Source organism: Ambystoma mexicanum, chromosome 12 (assembly GCF_040938575.1).
Source record: "Ambystoma mexicanum isolate Mex_15411 chromosome 12, UKY_AmexF1_1, whole genome shotgun sequence".
Lineage (NCBI taxonomy): Eukaryota > Metazoa > Chordata > Amphibia > Caudata > Ambystomatidae > Ambystoma > Ambystoma mexicanum.
In genome coordinates, this window is record NC_090936.1 from 1,251,376,032 (window position 1) to 1,251,396,014 (window position 19,983).

At 51.0% G+C, this 19,983-nt stretch overlaps 1 protein-coding gene across 1 annotated transcript in view; it reads left to right on the forward strand.

The window, feature by feature from the left end:
- Positions 1 to 8,082: 8,082 nt before the first annotated feature.
- WASHC4 (WASH complex subunit 4) overlaps positions 8,083 to 19,983 on the forward strand; it is a 1,230,387-nt gene continuing 1,218,486 nt past the window's right edge. The window contains exon 1 of the mRNA XM_069629940.1: positions 8,083 to 8,213. Coding sequence (XP_069486041.1) covers positions 8,150 to 8,213 — 64 coding nt within the window. The 5' untranslated portion in view covers positions 8,083 to 8,149. The remainder of the gene's footprint in view (positions 8,214 to 19,983) is intronic.

The window sequence follows — 19,983 nt, forward strand, 5'->3', positions numbered from 1 at the left end:
AAGCTTTAATCAAAATTTTCTGCATTGTCCGTTCTCTGTGCTTGTGCTTCTTCTCTGATCCTTGCAGGGGATCTGGTAAAGACTTCTGGCAAGGCTTCTCCTCCTAGTCCTCATACGCCCACCAGCCTTCGGCAGCTCCTGATGTCCTGTCTGGTTCGATCTGCAACAAAACCAAGAATGAACACACTCTCGCCTTCCAGGGTTGTCTTTATATAGGTGAAGTTTAACAGGCCAATCAGTGTTCACTTCCTCCTCTAGTCTATATAAACTCTCCCAAGCCACGCCCCCTTTTCCCTTGAGGCATTGCAAGCTGTCTTTGACATCAACCTCCACCCGCTCCCTGTTCCAGTCATCTCTGACCAGGTGAGATCTTAGTTCCTTCCTGGAAGGTTTTTGGTGGGTCTCTGGGAGACTCGTGTTTTTGTCCTGCTCTATTATGTTGTTGCAACGCTCTCTTTCATAATCCGCGGCTCCGCGTTTCTCAGTTGGGTTACAACTGCCGAGTACCCGCAGGTTTCCCATGCCGCGGCAGCCCCGCCTCTCCCTGCTCGCGGTTCCTTGACTTCTCTGCCGGCTGTCATAGTCGAACGTCGGCGTCTCTTCTAATTCACATGAGTGCGACAATCTGACTCTCGTGTGTCCGCCCGAAGGTTCCAGGTCTTTCAGACTGCCGCCAGAATTGAACGTCAGCGTTTCTGCTACTTCGCAGAAAGGCTGCGTTCCGACTCTTTTGGGCCCGTCCTGGAGTTCCATATTACAAGTCTCCGTCTGTGCTTTGGCTGGGTTAGATGTCTCCTTACCCCACCATTCCCCAATCGGGTGGGTTTCTGGGTCTCGGGCCCCTCCGTGGTATAACTGACCTTCTTGACTGTTACAGCGACTCCAGGTATAAACGGGGTCAACTCCAATACCTGGTCGAGTGGAAAGGATATCCTCCTAGTGAAAGAACCTGGGAACCAATTTCTAATCTGAATACCCCTCGATTGCTCAGAAGGTATCATCTCATACACCCGGGCAAACCTGGTGGAACAGGTTTTTGGAGGAGGCATGCTGTCATGATCCACAGAACACGCCCCTTTTGGACTTCCTTGTCCCTATCACAACGGGGCGTGCACTCCTTGGTACTCCCAACATGGCCATCTAACGTGGTACGCCTTCCACCAGCCTCCACATCGGACGTAGCGTATTCTACAAATAGGCCACGCCCCTGTGGCCCCGCGCGTCTCAACGCTATCGCTGGTAGTGGCTAGATATGTGCTCCGTAATTCGCTGAACTATTCTCCTGTTCCTGGTTCCCGGACCCTCTAAATCCCATCTCCTTTCCTCCCTCTTCTCTCTACCTGGCTTCCCGGATTTCGTGTGCCATCTTCGTGTACACCTTTGTTTCCTGGACTTCCCGGAGCCTCCGAGTATCCCGGAACACTGAACGCACGCTGGAGCCAGAAGAGGCTCACGCGGGCTTGTACAAATCCGTGCGCAAGAAGACTCCTCCCAAGAAATCCTGCAAGGATCGATCTCAGGTGAGAAAGGGGGAAATCTGTGACAGTCCGTGACATCCTCACTCTTCCCTGATTTAGCTGCTGCATCCATTCTAGTGGTGCGGTTTTCAGCCAGTTCATAGGACCTGCCCATATCGAGGATCTCTGTCAGCGTAAGCCCTGGTACGCGGAGTACCCGGTGCCGGAGCTTCCCTGAAATGCAGCCTTGGAGGAACTGGTTCCGGACCATCGCCTCTTCATTCTCCCACTGGCACGTGCTAGCCAGTGTTGCAGTCTCCCGCGGAAATTATCAAGTGACTCATCCTCCTGTTGCCTCTCGCTGCACATCATAAAGCAATCAAAGTCTTGGATGGCCAAGGGTAGGAAATTGTCCTTGAGGGCATCCTTCACAGCCTGGTACATGACAGCAGGAGAGTTCAGCGACTCGAAGACACGATGGACTTCAGAACCAGCAGCATACAGCAGCGTCGCCACTTTTGCATCGTCTTCCGTCCCCCCAGTGGCCCTGAAGTACATCTCCAGCTTCTTGACCCACAAGAGCAACTTCGGCCCAGTTTCGATGGAGGGCCCGACATATAAAATTCTGGCATGGGAGCCAGCGTGCCATGTTGCCTGGGAAACGGCCTGACAGGAGGCTGCGCACCACCTTGAGGTGGGGCCCCTACCCCTTGGGCGCCACCAGCGTTGTCAACCATGGCTGCGGACCGCACAGTCACCTCTCACGCCTTCAGAGGCTGCAAGTTTGCAGCAGCGAAGGTGTCCAGATGCAGCAGCAAGTCCTGGCGTAGTTGTCCGATGGCCCATCTTGCCCAGGAAGATGATGAAGAGACTCCTGTTTATCATATGAATGTCACACATGCCAATAGACTTGCTGAAAACCCCCTGCAAGGGCTCCACACTAGCAGAGTGAAGGGAAAAATTGTCTTTGTTTTTCTTTTTCTTAAATTTGCACCCAGTACATACAAATGTCCTTGAAATGCCCAAAAAGTGTCCCAAAATTCTGAAAATTATCTTTATTTCTTTTGAAAATGCACAAAACACCTCAAAATGTCCTTGAAATGCCTGTAAAGGCTCCAAGAATTGCCCTTGGTGCATGAGTACCCTGTGAGGGGCCGCAACCGTCAGGCACACAAAATGGCGGTCACACGTGCAACGCATCTAGTGGTTGCTGAGAAAATGCTCCGAAATCGAGTATTTCGAGTCTTATCTTCTCTCCAAACACAGCGGCGTCCTAGTCGCCAATGCTACAGGGTAGTATTTGCCCCGGGTCCCCTCCATAGTAAGCCCAGCCCCCCATACCTTAACATACATGCCAACCCTCCCGATTTAGGCAGGAGACTTCCGATTTATTGATGAAAAATATTGCTATTTTTTACTCACTCCTGCCTAAAATAATTCAATCCCCAATGCAATCCTATTGGCAAATTTCTGTCTCCCGCTTTCTGTTTAACAATGTCCCTCCCAGGTGGTCGAGAATGTTGGCATGTATGCCTTAATGAGCACTCGGACACAGGTCTGCTTGCTACGGTTCATACATGCCAACCCTCCCGATTTAGGCGGGAGACTCCCGACCTTTCGTGAAAAAATATTGCTATTTTTCATGTTCTTCCGCCTAAAATACTTCTAGCCCCAATGCATCCCTATGGGAAAATGTGCGACTCCCGATTTCTCTGATGAAATCTCCTGCCCAGGTGTGATGGAATGTTGGCATGTCTGCGGGTTCCTGGTGGCTACTCCCGACACGGGCGTCCCCTTTATTAAACGTACATGCGTGACCCTCGCCCAGGCGTCCTACATGCGTACAACTGGTTTCACTCTGTAACACTTAGGTGGAACATTGGTGGAGTTTTGTACAATCTTTGTATATTGTATCACAAAGTGTATTTAGCCTTCATAGGCATGGCAAACGCATTTGACGGAGTAGACTGTGACTTGCTGTGGATGAAATTAAAAACAAGAGGTTGCAACAGCAGTCTAATCGCAGCGATCAAAGAATTATATTCAGGAACACATATCAAAGTTCGGCTGGACAACCTAGGAAATCTAACAAGCGCGATTCCTACGTAAAGAGGTGTGAAGCAAGGCTGTCCACTTGGTGCGACATTCTTTAACTTCTATATATCAGAAGTTGAAGAAGCACTAAATAGTGTGAATTCATTTCCACCAAAGGTAAATGGTCAGCAACTTACTCATATTCTTTACGCTGATGATATGGTCTCGTTGGACCAGACACCCATAGGATTACAACGAAAACTATCAGCGTTAAAAACCTTCACAGACGAACTAGGTCTCGAAATTAACGTAAAAAAATCTGAAATCCTAGTTCTTGAAAATAAATGAGGACAGAAAGCCAGCCAGCTCAAGCCTATCTGGGAACTTGGGTCAAAAAAACGAATCAAAGTTCCTTACACAAGATACTTAGGAACGTTGATTAATTCCAGTATAAACGACGAGCCCATGAAGAAGAAACTTATAAGTAACTGTAATCAATTAACCTCACAGGGGATCATCATACACAAAAAAATATGGAAAGTTTTCTTTTGTTCCAGTTAGAAAATGTTATCAAAGTAAAGTAATCCCAATTCAAACTTATGGAGCCGAAAATATGTTTGGGTGTGACTTAAAGATCTGGTCAAAATGCGAAGGCTATTTTTGGAAGAAAGTTCTGCAGGTTCCACAAAGCACTCCAACTGCCTGTGTTCTGTATGAAATGGGGATCTCCAAACTTAATGTCAGAATAACTTGGAACAGACTAGCTTTATTCCGAAAGACTAATGAAGATGCAGAGTTGGCGCCTTTCAATATACTAATCGACAAAAAGCTAGCAGGAAATACAGCTCTGACGGAATGGAGACAACAAAGTAAGGTCATTCTAAATCAGCCAAATACTGGCAAATATATATTATGGAATAACCCAGGCGCAGAGAAGAAGAAGCTGCTGGAGCTTGACTGGATAGAAACTGGCGAGCGAAGATCGGTTCATAAATCTATGAGAAGTTCACCTACCGAGGCCAGAAGTGTCAATATGCTTTCAAAATACCTGACCATAGCTCCCTGCAAACGTCTAAGAAGATTGTATCTAAAATTTCGCCTCAATATATTCGAAACTAAAGAAATTTTTTAAAAAAAGGAGGATGATCTCTCCAAGTAACATAACCTGCAGATTCTGTTCAAATGGTGATGAAAATTTAAAACATCTAATCCTTTCCTGCAGCAAATTGAGCGAACAACGAGAGAAATGCTTAAGGAATGATATGGACAAACACTTGACCTATAGTGAAAAAGATTGGTGGTGCCAACTACACAAATGCGAGAGCAAATCACTGATGCTAGCAATAATGACATTTTTAGACCAGCTGCAGCTGTTGTTGGAGCTGGTGCCCCCTAGCACGATTGGTGTATGAGTTCTGATGGTCAGACTACCAGTCCCAGAGACGAAGGTCTCCATCCTCCATGCAGAGACTCTCTTTGTACTATTATTGTTTTAAGAATATAAGATAAATGTAATTTAGTGTAGGGTTTTTGTGAGAATGCATACATGCCAACCCTCCCGATTTAGGCGGGAGACTCATGACTTTTCAGTGAAAAATGTAACTATTTTTCACGTTCTCCCGCCTGTAATCATTCTAGCCCCTGTTATATCCGCCCTACGTCCCGCAGCGCGTTGACGTAGGGCCGTCTAATAAAAGCCCCGCCCCCGACAGTGAGAGGCAGTTCCGGGCAGACACAGTACAGCGTGTGGGTGTCCTTTTGTCCGCGCTCCTGCTGATGCTGCGCCCTAGGCCGCGCGGCCTCCTGGACCGGAGCCAGCCCCACGTGCGGGGCCCTCCGGAATACAGATACATAACAATGGCGACGAGGAAGTGAACGAGCAACCACGCGCTCGAGAACAATCTACACGCGGATGCCCCACGGACGTCCCAAACGAATTTTTGGACACCCGGTGGGGGCCACAGAGACCACGTGACCCCCACCCCAAAAAAAAAAAAAGAAAAAAAAATTCTTCTCTCAAACCCTCTCCCAAGGGGGTCAAGAATTTTTTTTTCTTCTTCTCTTTTTCTCCCGCATGGCGCACATGCCACAAGGCGCCCATCGGACGGCGCACAAGTGCCAGTGGGCACATTCACCACGAAAGAACATTCCTCACTGCAAAGTGCGGACGAACCCATAAGGCAGGACAACATCAGGCCAGCACGACAGCACAAACAACAAATCGAAGGTACGTGACACCATGGGACATCAACTCCTGGACCCTCCACGCCGTCCAGGATCGCGGCAAACCTGTCGATGGCGTCGCCACCACCCCGCACACAGGGCAGTTCGTCGACGCTGGTACAACCCTTCGACCCGTTCACCGACCCATCGTCCAGTGGACCCAGATGGCAGTTATGGCTACAAAAGTTCGAGATGGCCATGGAATGCAAGGACATCACGTCATCCAGAAAGATGAAAGCTCATCTACTCCTCAGTGTGAGCGACGAGGTGCTACGCAACTTCAACTCCCTTAACATTGATGATGGCCAAGACGCATACCTGAGTGCAAAGGACGCTTTAACGGCACACTTTTTTCCCACAACTGAATCCAGACTATGAGACTTTCATTTTTTGCACGACCATCCAGGCCACTGTTGAGACTCTAGACGCCTACCACACGAGTCTGAGGAAACTGGCCATGTCGCGTGAGTTCACGAACACTGAGAGGGAGATTAGAAGACAAATCATAAATGGCATACATTCGGAGAAGCTGAGGCGACTCGTACTCGGTGAGAAAGGCATCCCTCTACAACGCATCCCGGAACTGGGTCGACAGAGGGAGCTTGCCCACTCCAGGGCCGCCAACATGGAAGCAACACTACAGAAACTGCAGCCGTCCCTCTCCACAGCAATGGTCGCCCAGATCTCCGACAGACAATTTACGAGAGGTGAAGGTGGCGGCAGCCAGACCCCGAACAGGTGGCAACCTCGAGTACCAGGACCCACGGAATGTGGGTGGTGTGGTGGCCAAAGACACGGAAGGCGAAACTGCCCGGCACAAGGCACAACGTGCGGAGCGTGCGGCAGGAAGGATCACTACGCGAAAATGTGCAGCTCAGCGAACACGCCGCTGCAGCCCCCGCAAGGCTCTCAGGAAAAGGGGTCACCGAAAAAAAAGAAGCAAGCCAGCGCAAGGAGGGTTGCAGTAGTCAACTCCTCGACAGAAGAGGAAGGGGATGATCTCTCAGCCCTATGGCAAACGGCAGGCACGGAGAGCGAAGGAAAGGGCCGAAAGGTATACCTGGTATCTACACTGAACCAGGGTCCACTACCACTGCCAAGAACCGCCAGGTGACGAAGATGCACGGTCACCATCCAAGGCCAGTACGTACAGATGACCATTTGACATGGGAGCATCGGTAAACGTCATGCCAACCAGTGTTTTCCAAACCCTAACAGCACCACCGCTAAAAGCAGGTGTTAAATCCTCCATGGCGCTAAGGGACCTCTGAATCAGGCGGGAAGGGTCGGCGCTGTTTACGCCGCCGTAAACCCCTTACCGCCTGGGTCCTAATCAGGCCCTATGTATGTTGAGCAGGACACCGTCGCCAGGCATCCCACACAAGGGGGAGCTGGTATAGTGTGAAAAGAGAACTGTGTCAGGAGGTTGAAGTTGAGTATGTTGATTGTGTTGATGTTACGTTTATTTGAAATAAAGGAGGAATGTTATATCCGCCCTACGTCCCGCAGCGCGGTGACGTAGGGCCATCTAATAAAAGCCCCGCCCCGACAGTGGGAGGCAGTTCCGGGCGAACACAGTACAGCGTGTGGGTGTCCTTTTGTCCGCGCTCCTGCTGATACCGCGCCCTAGGCCGCGCGGCTTCCTGGACCAGAGCCAGCCCCACGTGCGGGGCCCTTCGGAATACAGATACATAACAGCCCCAATGTATTCCTATGGGGAAATTTGCATCTCCCTCCCAGGTCTGTCGGAATGTTGGCATGTATGAGAATGGTGTTAAGTTTGTATTTCAAAAGTTTGTATAAACTATGTGAAATAAAAAAAATATATATTGCATCTGGAGCCATCTATAACAGTATCTTCCCTGAACAGTGCAATTCAGTTTTTTTGGTGACCACGAATTAATGATATATAGTATATACAGCTTACATGTAAATTGATTCTAAGGTGGGGTGTTCATTTCTATTTGGACATCACACGTCCTTGCCAGATCATCTATTGCTATTATGTCGGGAGAGAATGAGGTTCTTAGCTCAGGGGCTATGTGAGATCAGATGCAGGTAGTAACCTTTGCACTATCTCGTGCCTACTTCCGGGTCAGGGGCGGCAGAGCATCAATGGACAGGAAAGAACTGTCACTTCCGGGTGGACAGTCTTGCACGGCGGACGGAGTGCTCTGGAGAGCGCCCGTGCACGGTGACGTCAGCGCGCAGCAGCCCGGATTCTTGTCTTTTCCGGGTGGACAGTCTTGCACGGCAGACAGCAGTGCTCTGGAGAGCGTCGCGTGCCCGGTGACGTCCGCACGCAGGATGGTGGCTTCCTGGCCCTTCCGGGTGGACAGTCTTGCACGGCGCGGTAGAGCGTCGCGGGCGCGGTGACGTCGGCGCGCAGGAGGCCGGCTTCCTGCCGTCAGAGGCAGAGCCTGGGAGTGACGGACATGGCGGCAGTGGAGACGCTCTCCCCGGACTGGGAGTTCGACCGGGTGGACGACGGCTCTCAGAGTAAGAGGGGGGCGGCCGGAGGGTGGAGAGTGGGGGCACCCAATGTGCCACCTGGGGGAGGAGCTGCGGGGAAGCCCGGGGGAGGAGCAGAGTCCACCGGGGCGGGCATCAGCTGAGACCGTTACCTCAGGGCTGTCATGTGAGGGGCGTGACCGGGGCCTCCCTGCAGTGCCAGCCAGCAAGCCCTGGCCCCCCCCAGAGCAGTGCCCCTGCTGCCTCTGTGCCCCCCCCAGAGCAGTGCCCACTGGTGCCTCTGTGCCCCCCCCCCCAAGAGCAGTGCCCCTGCTGCCTCGCCTCTGTGCCCCCCCAGAGCAGTGCCTGTGTAGCCCCCCCAGAGCAGTGCCCCCTGGCGCCTGTGAGCCCCCCCCAGAGCAGTGCCCCCTGGCGCCTGTGAGCCCCCCCAGAGCAGTGCCCACTGGTGCCTGTGAGCCCCCCAGAGCAGTGCCCACTGGTGCCTCTGTGCCCCCCCCCAAGAGCAGTGCCCCTGCTGCCTCGCCTCTGTGCCCCCCCCAGAGCAGTGCCTGTGTAGCCCCCCAGAGCAGTGCCCCCTGGCGCCTGTGAGCCCCCCCCCAGAGCAGTGCCCCCTGGCGCCTGTGAGCCCCCCCCAGAGCAGTGCCCACTGGTGCCTCTGTGCCCCCCCCAAGAGCAGTGCCCCTGCTGCCTCGCCTCTGTGCCCCCCCAGAGCAGTGCCTGTGTAGCCCCCCAGAGCAGTGCCCCCTGGCGCCTGTGAGCCCCCCCCAGAGCAGTGCCCCCTGGCGCCTGTGAGCCCCCCCCAGAGCAGTGGCGCCTGTGAGCCCCCCCCAGAGCAGTGCCCCCTGGCGCCTGTGAGCCCCCCCAGAGCAGTGCCCACTGGTGCCTGTGAGCCCCCCAGAGCAGTGCCCACTGGTGCCTCTGTGCCCCCCCCCAAGAGCAGTGCCCCTGCTGCCTCGCCTCTGTGCCCCCCCCAGAGCAGTGCCTGTGTAGCCCCCCAGAGCAGTGCCCCCTGGCGCCTGTGAGCCCCCCCCCAGAGCAGTGCCCCCTGGCGCCTGTGAGCCCCCCCCAGAGCAGTGGCGCCTGTGAGCCCCCCCCAGAGCAGTGCCCCCTGGCGCCTGTGAGCCCCCCCAGAGCAGTGCCCACTGGCGCCTGTGAGCCCCCCAGAGCAGTGCCCACTGGTGCCTCTGTGCCCCCCCCCAAGAGCAGTGCCCCTGCTGCCTCGCCTCTGTGCCCCCCCCAGAGCAGTGCCTGTGTAGCCCCCCAGAGCAGTGCCCCCTGGCGCCTGTGAGCCCCCCCCCAGAGCAGTGCTCCCTGGCGCCTGTGAGCCCCCCCCAGAGCAGTGGCGCCTGTGAGCCCCCCCCCAGAGCAGTGCCCCCTGGCGCCTGTGAGCCCCCCCAGAGCAGTGCCCCCTGGCGCCTGTGAGCCCCCCCCCCAGAGCAGTGCCCACTGGCGCCTGTGAGCCACCCCCAGAGCAGTGCCCACTGGCGCCTGTGTGCCCCCCCAGAGCAGTGCCCCCTGGCGCCTGTGAGCCCCCCCAGAGCAGTGCCCCCTGGCGCCTGTGAGCCCCCCCAGAGCAGTGCCCACTGGCGCCTGTGAGCCCCCCCCAGAGCAGTGCCCACTGGCGCCTGTGAGCCCCCCCAGAGCAGTGTCCCTGGTGCCTGTGTGCCCCCCAGAGCAGTGCCCACTGGCGCCTGTGTGCCCCCTAGCGCAGTGCCCACTGGCGCCCATGTGCCCCCCCAGCGCAGTGCCAGTGCCCCCCAGCCCACTGGCGCCTGTGTCCCCCCTGAACAGTGCCCACTGGTGCCTGGGCCCCCCCACCACCACAGCGCAGTGCCCACTGGCGCCTGTGTTCCCCCGGCATGCCTTCTAATGTGCCTCATGCACTGTTCAGCTCAGTGGCTTTCCACTCTGCCCCCAGCCCCCTGTTTGCCCCAATGCCTGGCCTCTTTCCCCCACCCAGCAGCATGTTGGCCTGAGAGTTGACAAGCTTCTCCCCTACTCGGCGTGAATACTATATACTTTGAGTCCCTACAGCGGAGCCAGGTATGCGGCCAAGACCCGCGTTGGATCGGAAAGTGCGAGTCTCCAGTGCGGAGGGTGTTGTGCCGAGGCAAGTGCTGAGGGTAGACAGAAGCTGGGGAGATTGGTTGTGAGTGGTCAGGGGCCCCGAGGATGCATAAGGGTTCAAGACACCAATCGCAGCATCTGTGCGATTAGCAGAGGATGGAAGAAGGGAAGGAGGAGGAAAAGGGGAGTCTTGAGGTGCTTTTGGAACTTCAGAAAGTCCTGCTCAAGAGGGAGGTGGAGGCTGTTCCATAAGAGGGATCCAGCTGAGGAGAGCGAACGGCCGCCTCTCGCTGTTTAGTGAAACGCTTTACACACCAAAGAGTTGGCACCAGAGGAGCGTAGAGGTCTAGAAGTAGAGTATTTTGTAAGAAAGAGCTGTAGAATGAGAGTTCCCCAGGCCCCAGACAGCCTTGTGGATGATGCAGAGGGATTTGATGTTGATCCGTGCAGCAACCGGGAGCCAGTGGAGACTTTTTAGTGCAGGAGATATGCGGTCCCTGGGTTGAGGCCAAGGATAAGTCTCGCTGCCCCATTTTGGATTAGCTGAAGAGGTTGCAGAGTGGAAGAACGAAGATTGAGGAGGAGGCTGTTGCAATAATCAAGTCTAGAGAGAACCAGGGCTCGGGAAACATTGAGCTTCTGGGGGAAAGGGAGAATTCCTTTAAGAAGAAAGAGTTGAAAGTGGGACTTCTTGGCAATGTCCTGAGTGTGACGGAGGAAGGAGAGAGAGGAGTCAAAGATGACTCCAAGGTTTCCGGCTTTAGAAGAAGCAACAGAGGGAGTGCCCAAGGATGGAGGCCAGAGAGAAGGGAAGAAGGAGGGAACAGGGCACCCAATCGGAAGGATCTCGGTTTTGCTGGCATTGAGGCAGAGATCGTTGGAGGTGTACCAGACCTGGATGGCAGATAGGCAGTCAGGGATGAAGGAAGGTGTGAGTCATCAGGAAGTCTGAAAAAGGGTTGTCATCTGCATAACACTGGAAGTTGGGAGAAAGATGAGTGCTAGCTGAGAAAGGTAGGGTTAAAGAGCCCGGGGGAGAGAATAGATCGCTGGGGGGACACCCCATGTGGAGAGAGAAGCAGGAGAGGAAAAGGTGCCCAAGATAACTTGGAAAGAGGTCAGCCATTCCAGTGCCCGTTCCGAGATACCAAGGGTATCGTGGAGCCTTTGTATGAGTGCCCCTCCATTTGTGTTTTATCACAGGATATATGCTAAAAATGTTACATGCTAATCAAACTGCTTAATCACAAATACGTGCTTATGTTGTTCTTAAAGCATTTATTAGGACACTAAACTGTGGGCTCATGGGTGCCATCTTTTGATTTTCACTATGTGAGCAGAATTTCCCCTAACCTGAATATAAATAAGCAAGCCACTATCCCATCCCATAGCCAAACACATTTTATAGCACTTGTTTTTTTTAAATAAAGAATTGAAAAACATCATAAGACTAACAGCTCAGTATATATATATTAATTACAGGGCCTGCGGTAGCGGACCTGTAGTTACGGTTAAGTTGTTCAACTTAACTTCAGGGTCATCTTCAACTCCACACTCTCCTTCTCGCCTCACATCTCTGACGTCTCTAAGAAGTCACACTACCAGCTGAACCTCCTCGGAGGTATTCTTCCTTTCCTCTCCTTCCCCCAAAAGCTCACTCTCTGCAGAGCTCTGGTTCTCTCTAGACTGGACTACTGCAACAGCCTCTTTCTAAATCTGCTTGCTTCTACTCTCTACCCTCTGCAACTCATCCAGAACAGGACTGCGAGACTTGTCCTTGGCCTCAAGCCCAGGGATCATATCTCTCCAGGACTGAAATCTCTGCACTGGCTCCCAGGACAGTGAGGATTAAGTTAAAAACCCCCTGCATTGTCCACAAGGCCTTCTGGGGCCTCAATACCTTCAACTCTCTTCCTAAATATCTTCCGTCTCGAGCTCTTCGCTCATCCGCCTCCAACTCCCTCAGGGTCAGTCGCTTCTCAAAGCAACGAGTTGGGGTATATCTTTCTTCGGCTGGTGCCTCCCTCTGGAACAGCCCCCATGCCGCCCTGAAACTTGAGGAGAACCATCTCCGGTTCCGGAAGCAACTCAAAACCCTTCTCTTTGCTTCTGCTTTTTCTCCTCCGCTGCTGACCTCCTGGCAGAACTGAAACTGCACCGTTTACCTGGTGATCCTCTGATCTTGGGCCCAGGACCCTCCCCCGCCAGTCTGACACACCTGCACTGCCTGGCTGGCAACCCCCACACTTGGGCACTGTTTCTGTATCCCAACAGTCCCACTACCAGCACTGACACCTGATTTCTGCACTCTTTGCACTCGCCACTTGCTGGCGGTTACTTTACTTATTGTTACTTCTATTCCCATGTACTGCACTTTCCCCTTCCCCCATCCCATGCACTTGCGCGATCTGAATGACGCTTGGCCTAGTCGGATGGTTCTGTCCTCCTTCGTTCCCCCTCCCTTGCCTCGTCGCGCCTTGAAAAACTTGTATGGCGCGTTACAAATGCCATATCATATCATAGGAAGAGCACTTTTTTTAACGGCCATAACTTTGCTCCCCCTGGACGAATCCTTACCAAATTTGCAAAAACCATATATGCCCCCCCCTCTGAAATCTTTGGCAAGTTTGGTGAGGTGTCATCAAGGTGGGGCAAAGTTGTGTGTGTTTGTCATCTCGGCAACAGTCGCTCAACCTGCTGAGCTACCCTGGTAGCCTTATACTGTGGGCCGTTTCTATGGATCCCCTACTGTGCTCAAAATCATATGTGCATGACTTCAAAGTCAACTGTATTTCGTCTCCAGCCACACCAATCCTGTGCTTAGATTAATTGATGCCGAACCACTGGTGACTCGTCTTTAATGGGCTATGGAAGACATTTGAGTGGTTTGTCCTTCATTACAGACTCGGCAACGCTAACTGGTTAGGGCAACTGGTCCTTAATCCAGATCATTTATTAGCGGGGGCATTTTTAGTCGAGTCTCAAATGGGGGAGGAAACTGTAGTAACCATCGCTGTTGTCAAGCTCCTGCATCGCGCATGACTGATTCAAATAAGGTGCTGATAATGGTGTCACGGATTTAAAATGAAATGTCGAATTATTGTGGATGTTTGTAACGAGTTTACATTTCTTTTTTTTCTCTTTATGTAATTGAAGGTTGAGATTGTTTTAACCATTCAGGATTGTAATTATTGATTGTTTTTATTAAGAACTGTAATTCTTATGTGGATTTTGTGTAAGGTTGGGTATGAACAGCCAAAATCCCAATAAATAAAAGAGAGGGGGGAAAATGTGAGAGGGGAGAATATGAGGGAGGGAGGGGAGAGAGATCCGCCTGGATCAGGAGGCAGAGAGCTTGGCACTAGCCCCTGGTGGGGGTTATGAATGTATGCCTGTGAAGAGGATTTGTGACCAAAAACCTTCTGGACACTGCATCCTTGAGAAGACTGTGTTGCGTTTCGAGAATCTGGGGGAGGCCAATATCCCCACAGTGGGGAATAACACCAACGCTATTCTTTATCCCATCCTATTATTTTGTTGTAGAGCAACACCATGTCTGCGTCGTCTTTATCTCAACAACATCCTGTGTGTTTGTTAATAAAAGTAAGTTTTAACTTCCCTTCTCGAGTCATGGGGCTTTGTTGATCTGCCTGGCTTGGCATTCAAGACTGAAAGGCTTTCCAGTACAGTAATGTCATTGAGGGTTTGTATTTGTTTATTTGTATAGCGCTCCCGGCCCGTGGGCATCTGGGTGCATTTCTTACATAAATTTCAGAAGTACAGAGGCAATAACAATTAAAGATTACAATTTACAAGAAGAGGAGAGCATAGATATACAAAAAGTTCATAATTACATAGGAATATTATTACAAATTGCAAGAGGAACATTTGTCTGGGTTAGATCATTTACAAATTGCAGGTAAGTCAGATAGCAGAGGGGCACCTAAGCTTCTTGCGCTAGGAGCCATTTTTTGGCGTTCCTTCTGAAAGGGTGGAAGGCCTGTCCAGTTCGGTTTCTTATAATTGAGTTCTAGTTCCAGGGGAAATTTTCCCCACAACCCTGAGCCTTTGATGGTAAACAGTGTTACTCCTCTTGCAACAGTGATGTGATGTGGTGATTTCCACGCAAGTGGACCAAAGACTCTTGAGCGATGTGTTGATTTACTGTTCATTAGGTACTTGGGCCCTATATTGCTAAGGGTTCAGAGTGATTCCAGGTGACTTGTCTGTTTATGGGCTGTGTTCTAGTGCAGAATTTCGAGAACCTTGGACATGTGGTACAATTTGTCGAGTCGCAGGATTAACAACCTGCTATATTTTGGATCCGTCTGTTTAGCCTCGTGACAGATTCTGGGTCAGTGTTTAATGGAAACACAGCGTACATAATTCATGTGTGTGTATCAAAAAATCATGAAATCAACATAGTGCACTAAGTTAATTTGGTATGTTGCCAATTTATTTCCTTGCATTTCAATTGGTATATGATTGTCAAATAAGAACCTATGCCAGCAGCTGGGCTCATTGGAAACTATTTTCCAGTGGTTGTTGTTGGATTGAGTTGCTGACTTGTGGTGAGTCTCCGTCATCAATTGAACAGTACGTGGTTGGCTGGATATTAGTCGTCAAAAGCGAATTTGTAGTTGTGGTTAAGTTGGACTCCTTACAAAGGGTGCACTTTTTAGATGTTTATAGCATTAGAAACTACAAATCTACTAAAAAAACAGAGTTCTTTTAGAAAGTTTGAGGTTCCGTGCTAGAGCCTCTACACCGCCAGACAAGGTTGCCCCAATCCTTCGCGAGAAGCTGGCGCCTGGTCCAGAAAGTTCGCCTTTGCTGGTTTGGTGCTAATCCTACCCACATCTTAATTATATATTTATCTCCACTATTAGCCAAAACTGTTTTTGCTAGTTTCAAAATGAAAAGGCACTATTTTATTAAGGACACGTAGGACAATATTACACAACACATTTTTCTTTATTTCAGAGCAGCCAGAAATAATAAACGGTGATTGATTTTGTTTGTGGACTACTTGCCCCATAGTCCTGCCAGTGATTTACAGGGTACCCTTGTTTGCGATTATACACTATGGCATTTCTATTGCAGTGAATACTCGCACGCATGCCAGTGACCTGCAGGGTACCCTGGCTTCAGATTATAGTATGGGGCTTTATTGCAGTGAATACTCGCAGGCATGCCAATGACCTGCACGGGACCCTGGCTCCAGATAGTACACTATGGCGATTTATTGCAGTGAATGCTGCTCGAAGGCATGCCAGTGACCTGCAGGGTACCTTGGCTTCAGATTATACAGTATGGAGTTGTATTACAATGAATACTCGCAGGCATGTGAGGGACATGCACGTTTTGCTGTTTTTATTGCATAGAATACTCGCAAGCGACCTGCAGGGTACCGTGGCTTCAGATTATTCACTATGGCGTTTTCATTGCAGTGAATAGTCTCAGGCGTGCCAGTGACCTGCAGGGTACCCTGGCTTCAGATTATACACTATGGTGTTTCGTTTGCAGTGAATACTCGCAGGCATGCATGTGACCTGCTGGGTACCCTGGCTTCAGATCATATAGGAGGGGGTTTTATTGTAGTGAATACTCGCAGGCATGCCAGTGACCTGCAGGGTACCTTGCCATCAGATTATACACTATGGTGTTTTAGTGCAGTGAATACTCGCATGCATGCCAGTGACCTGCAGGGTTACCCTGGCTTCAGATTATACACTATGGGGTTTTATTGCAGTGAATACTCGCAGGCATGCCAGTGACCTGCAGGGTACCCTGGTTTCAGATTATACACTATGGGGTTTATTGCAGTGAATACTTGCAGGCATGCCAGTGACCTGCAGGGTACCCTGGCTTCAGATTATACACTATGGGGTTTTATTGCAGTGAATACTCGCAGGCATGCCAGTGACCTGCAGGGTACCCTGGTTTCAGATTATACACTATGGGGTTTATTGCAGTGAATACTTGCAGGCATGCTAGTGACCTGCGTGGTACCCTGGCTTCAGATTATACACTATGGGGTTTATTGCAGTGAATACTTGCAGGCATGCTAGTGACCTGCGTGGTACCCTGGCTTCAGATTATACACTATGGGGTTTTATTGCAGTGAATACTCGCAGGCATGCCAGTGACCTGCAGGGTACCCTGGCTTCAGATTATACACTATGGGGCTTTATTGCAGTGAATACTTGCAGGCATGCCAGTGACCTGCAGGGTACCCTGGCTTCAGATTATACAGCATGGAGTTTTATTATAATGAATACTCGCAGGCATGTGAGGGACATGCACGTTTTGGTGTTTTTATTGCAGAAAATACTCGCAAGCGACCTGCGCGGTACCCTGGCTTCAGATTATTCACTATGGCGTTTTTATTGCAGTGAATACTCGCAGGCATGCCAGTGACCTGCAGGGTACCCTGGCATCAGATTATACACTATGGGGTTTTATTGCAGTGAATACTCGCAAGCATGCCAGTGACCTGCAGGCTACCCTAGCTTCAGATTATACACTATTGGGTTTTATTGCAGTGAATACTCGCAGGCATGCCAATGACCTGCACGGGACCCTGGCTCCAGATAGTACACTATGGCGATTTATTGCAGTGAATGCTGCTCGAAGGCATGCCAGTGACCTGCAGGGTACCTTGGCTTCAGATTATACAGTATGGAGTTGTATTACAATGAATACTCGCAGGCATGTGAGGGACATGCACGTTTTGCTGTTTTTATTGCATAGAATACTCGCAAGCGACCTGCAGGGTACCGTGGCTTCAGATTATTCACTATGGCGTTTTCATTGCAGTGAATAGTCTCAGGCGTGCCAGTGACCTGCAGGGTACCCTGGCTTCAGATTATACACTATGGTGTTTCGTTTGCAGTGAATACTCGCAGGCATGCATGTGACCTGCTGGGTACCCTGGCTTCAGATCATATAGGAGGGGGTTTTATTGTAGTGAATACTCGCAGGCATGCCAGTGACCTGCAGGGTACCTTGCCATCAGATTATACACTATGGTGTTTTAGTGCAGTGAATACTCGCATGCATGCCAGTGACCTGCAGGGTTACCCTGGCTTCAGATTATACACTATGGGGTTTTATTGCAGTGAATACTCGCAGGCATGCCAGTGACCTGCAGGGTACCCTGGTTTCAGATTATACACTATGGGGTTTATTGCAGTGAATACTTGCAGGCATGCTAGTGACCTGCGTGGTACCCTGGCTTCAGATTATACACTATGGGGTTTTATTGCAGTGAATACTCGCAGGCATGCCAGTGACCTGCAGGGTACCCTGGCTTCAGATTATACACTATGGGGCTTTATTGCAGTGAATACTTGCAGGCATGCCAGTGACCTGCAGGGTACCCTGGCTTCAGATTATACAGCATGGAGTTTTATTATAATGAATACTCGCAGGCATGTGAGGGACATGCACGTTTTGGTGTTTTTATTGCAGAAAATACTCGCAAGCGACCTGCGCGGTACCCTGGCTTCAGATTATACACTATGGGGTTTTATTGCAGTGAATACTCGCAGGCATGCCAGTGACCTGCAGGGTACCCTGGCTTCAGATTATACACTATGGGGCTTTATTGCAGTGAATACTTGCAGGCATGCCAGTGACCTGCAGGGTACCCTGGCTTCAGATTATACAGCATGGAGTTTTATTATAATGAATACTCGCAGGCATGTGAGGGACATGCACGGTTTGGTGTTTTTATTGCAGAAAATACTCGCAAGCGACCTGCGCGGTACCCTGGCTTCAGATTATACACTATGGGGTTTTATTGCAGTGAATACTCGCAGGCATGCCAGTGACCTGCAGGGTACCCTGGCTTCAGATTATACACTATATGGGGTTTTATTGCAGTGAATACTCGCAGGCATGCCAGTGACCTGCAGGGTACCCTGGCTTCAGATTATACACTATATGGGGTTTTATTGCAGTGAATACTCGCAGGCATGCCAGTGACCTGCAGGGTACCCTGGCTTCAGATTATACACTATATGGGGTTTTATTGCAGTGAATACTCGCAGGCATGCCAGTGACCTGCAGGCTACCCTGGCTTCAGATTATACACTATGGGGTTTTATTGCAGTGAATACTCGCAGGCATGCCAGTGACCTGCAGGGTACTCAGCGGGTATTTGTTTTTCTTTTCCTTTCCGAATTACTGAAGATTCTCTTTAATTGCAATGAAACCCAGATTTTCAGGTTTGGCACATAGGTGGCCATTTAGCGCTAGACAGTGAGTCAAGAAGGTGCGAGTTGAGGGGAGATGGTATGCACGACTGATACTCAGGTTGCATGTATTAGTCCATCTACCCATACGTTCAGTGCCTGTGGTCAGGCATTCCCACCTAGCCCACAGTTTACCAACTTAGGGTCTTGTATAGTTTTTCATCTGAGCTCTAGTCATGCAAGCAGGGTGGCCCTCGTGAAAGGCAATATTCGTTGCTGTAAGTTAAATAGGCTTTATCGGATACAGACAGTGCAGTGCTCATTATGAAAGTTGGCACAGGCCTGGTCTATCACTGCTAGTTAAGCGGTACATTTTCTTTTTGTATCAAAAATCTAATTGTATGTCTAATATATAATAATAATGCTGTTTGCTTACTCCATCAACTCGAGACAAAAACGAATCCTATGCTCTTGCTGACGGCCCCGATGAGTGATAATTTCTCACAAGCTGGGCTGCTGATTCTGAGATGGAGCTAATATGCCTCCTGTCGCCCTCCCTGAATGGTTTAGGGTGACACGTTGACTTCTTCTCCAGCCCACTTGCTGCCCCTCACATTGACCCAACCACATCTTCTCAAGTGTTAGTTTTGGGATCAATAAATGATGGCAGTACTTGCCTAGCAGGGGGGGTGAGTTCTGACTTGCTGGCAATGTCTGTCCTGATGTTATGTATCAATACCTGCTGGACCGCGTGGCATGAGCACCAAAGCAGATTCTTCAATTCCTTCCTACCGTGTAGTGCCCGGGTACATGATGGCAAGAGCTGTCCCGCAGAGCGAACCCCTGGGTACGTGATGGCAAGAGCTGTCCCGCAGAGCGCACCCCCAGGTACGTGATGGCAAGAGCTGACCCGCAGAACAAGTACCTGGGTACGTGATGGCAAGAGCTGTCCCGCAGAGCGAACCCCTGGGTACGTGATGGCAAGAGCTGTCCCGCAGAGCGAACCCCTGGGTACGTGATGGCAAGAGCTGTCCCGCAGAGCGCACCCCCAGGTACGTGATGGCAAGAGCTGACCCGCAGAACAAGTACCTGGGTACATGATGGCAAGAGCTGTCCCGCAGAGCGAACACCCAGGTACGTGATGGCAAGAGCTGACCCGCAGAGCAAGTACCTGGGTACGTGATGGCAGGAGCTGTCCCGCAGAGCGAACACCCAGGTACGTGATGGCAAGAGCTGACCCGCACAGCAAGTACCTGGGTACGTGATGGCAAGAGCGGTCCCGCAGAGCGAGTACCTGGTTACATGATGCCAAGAGCTGACCCGCAGAGCAAATACTGGGTTCATGATGCCAGGAGCTGTCTCGCAGAGCGAGTACCTGGGTACATGATGGCAAGAGCTGCCCGCAGAGCGAGTACCTGGTTACATGATGGCAAGTGTTGTCCTGCAGAACGAGTACCTGGGTACATGATGGCAAGAGCTGTCCCGCAGAGCGAGTTCCTGGGTACATGATGGCAAGAGCTGACCCGCAAAGC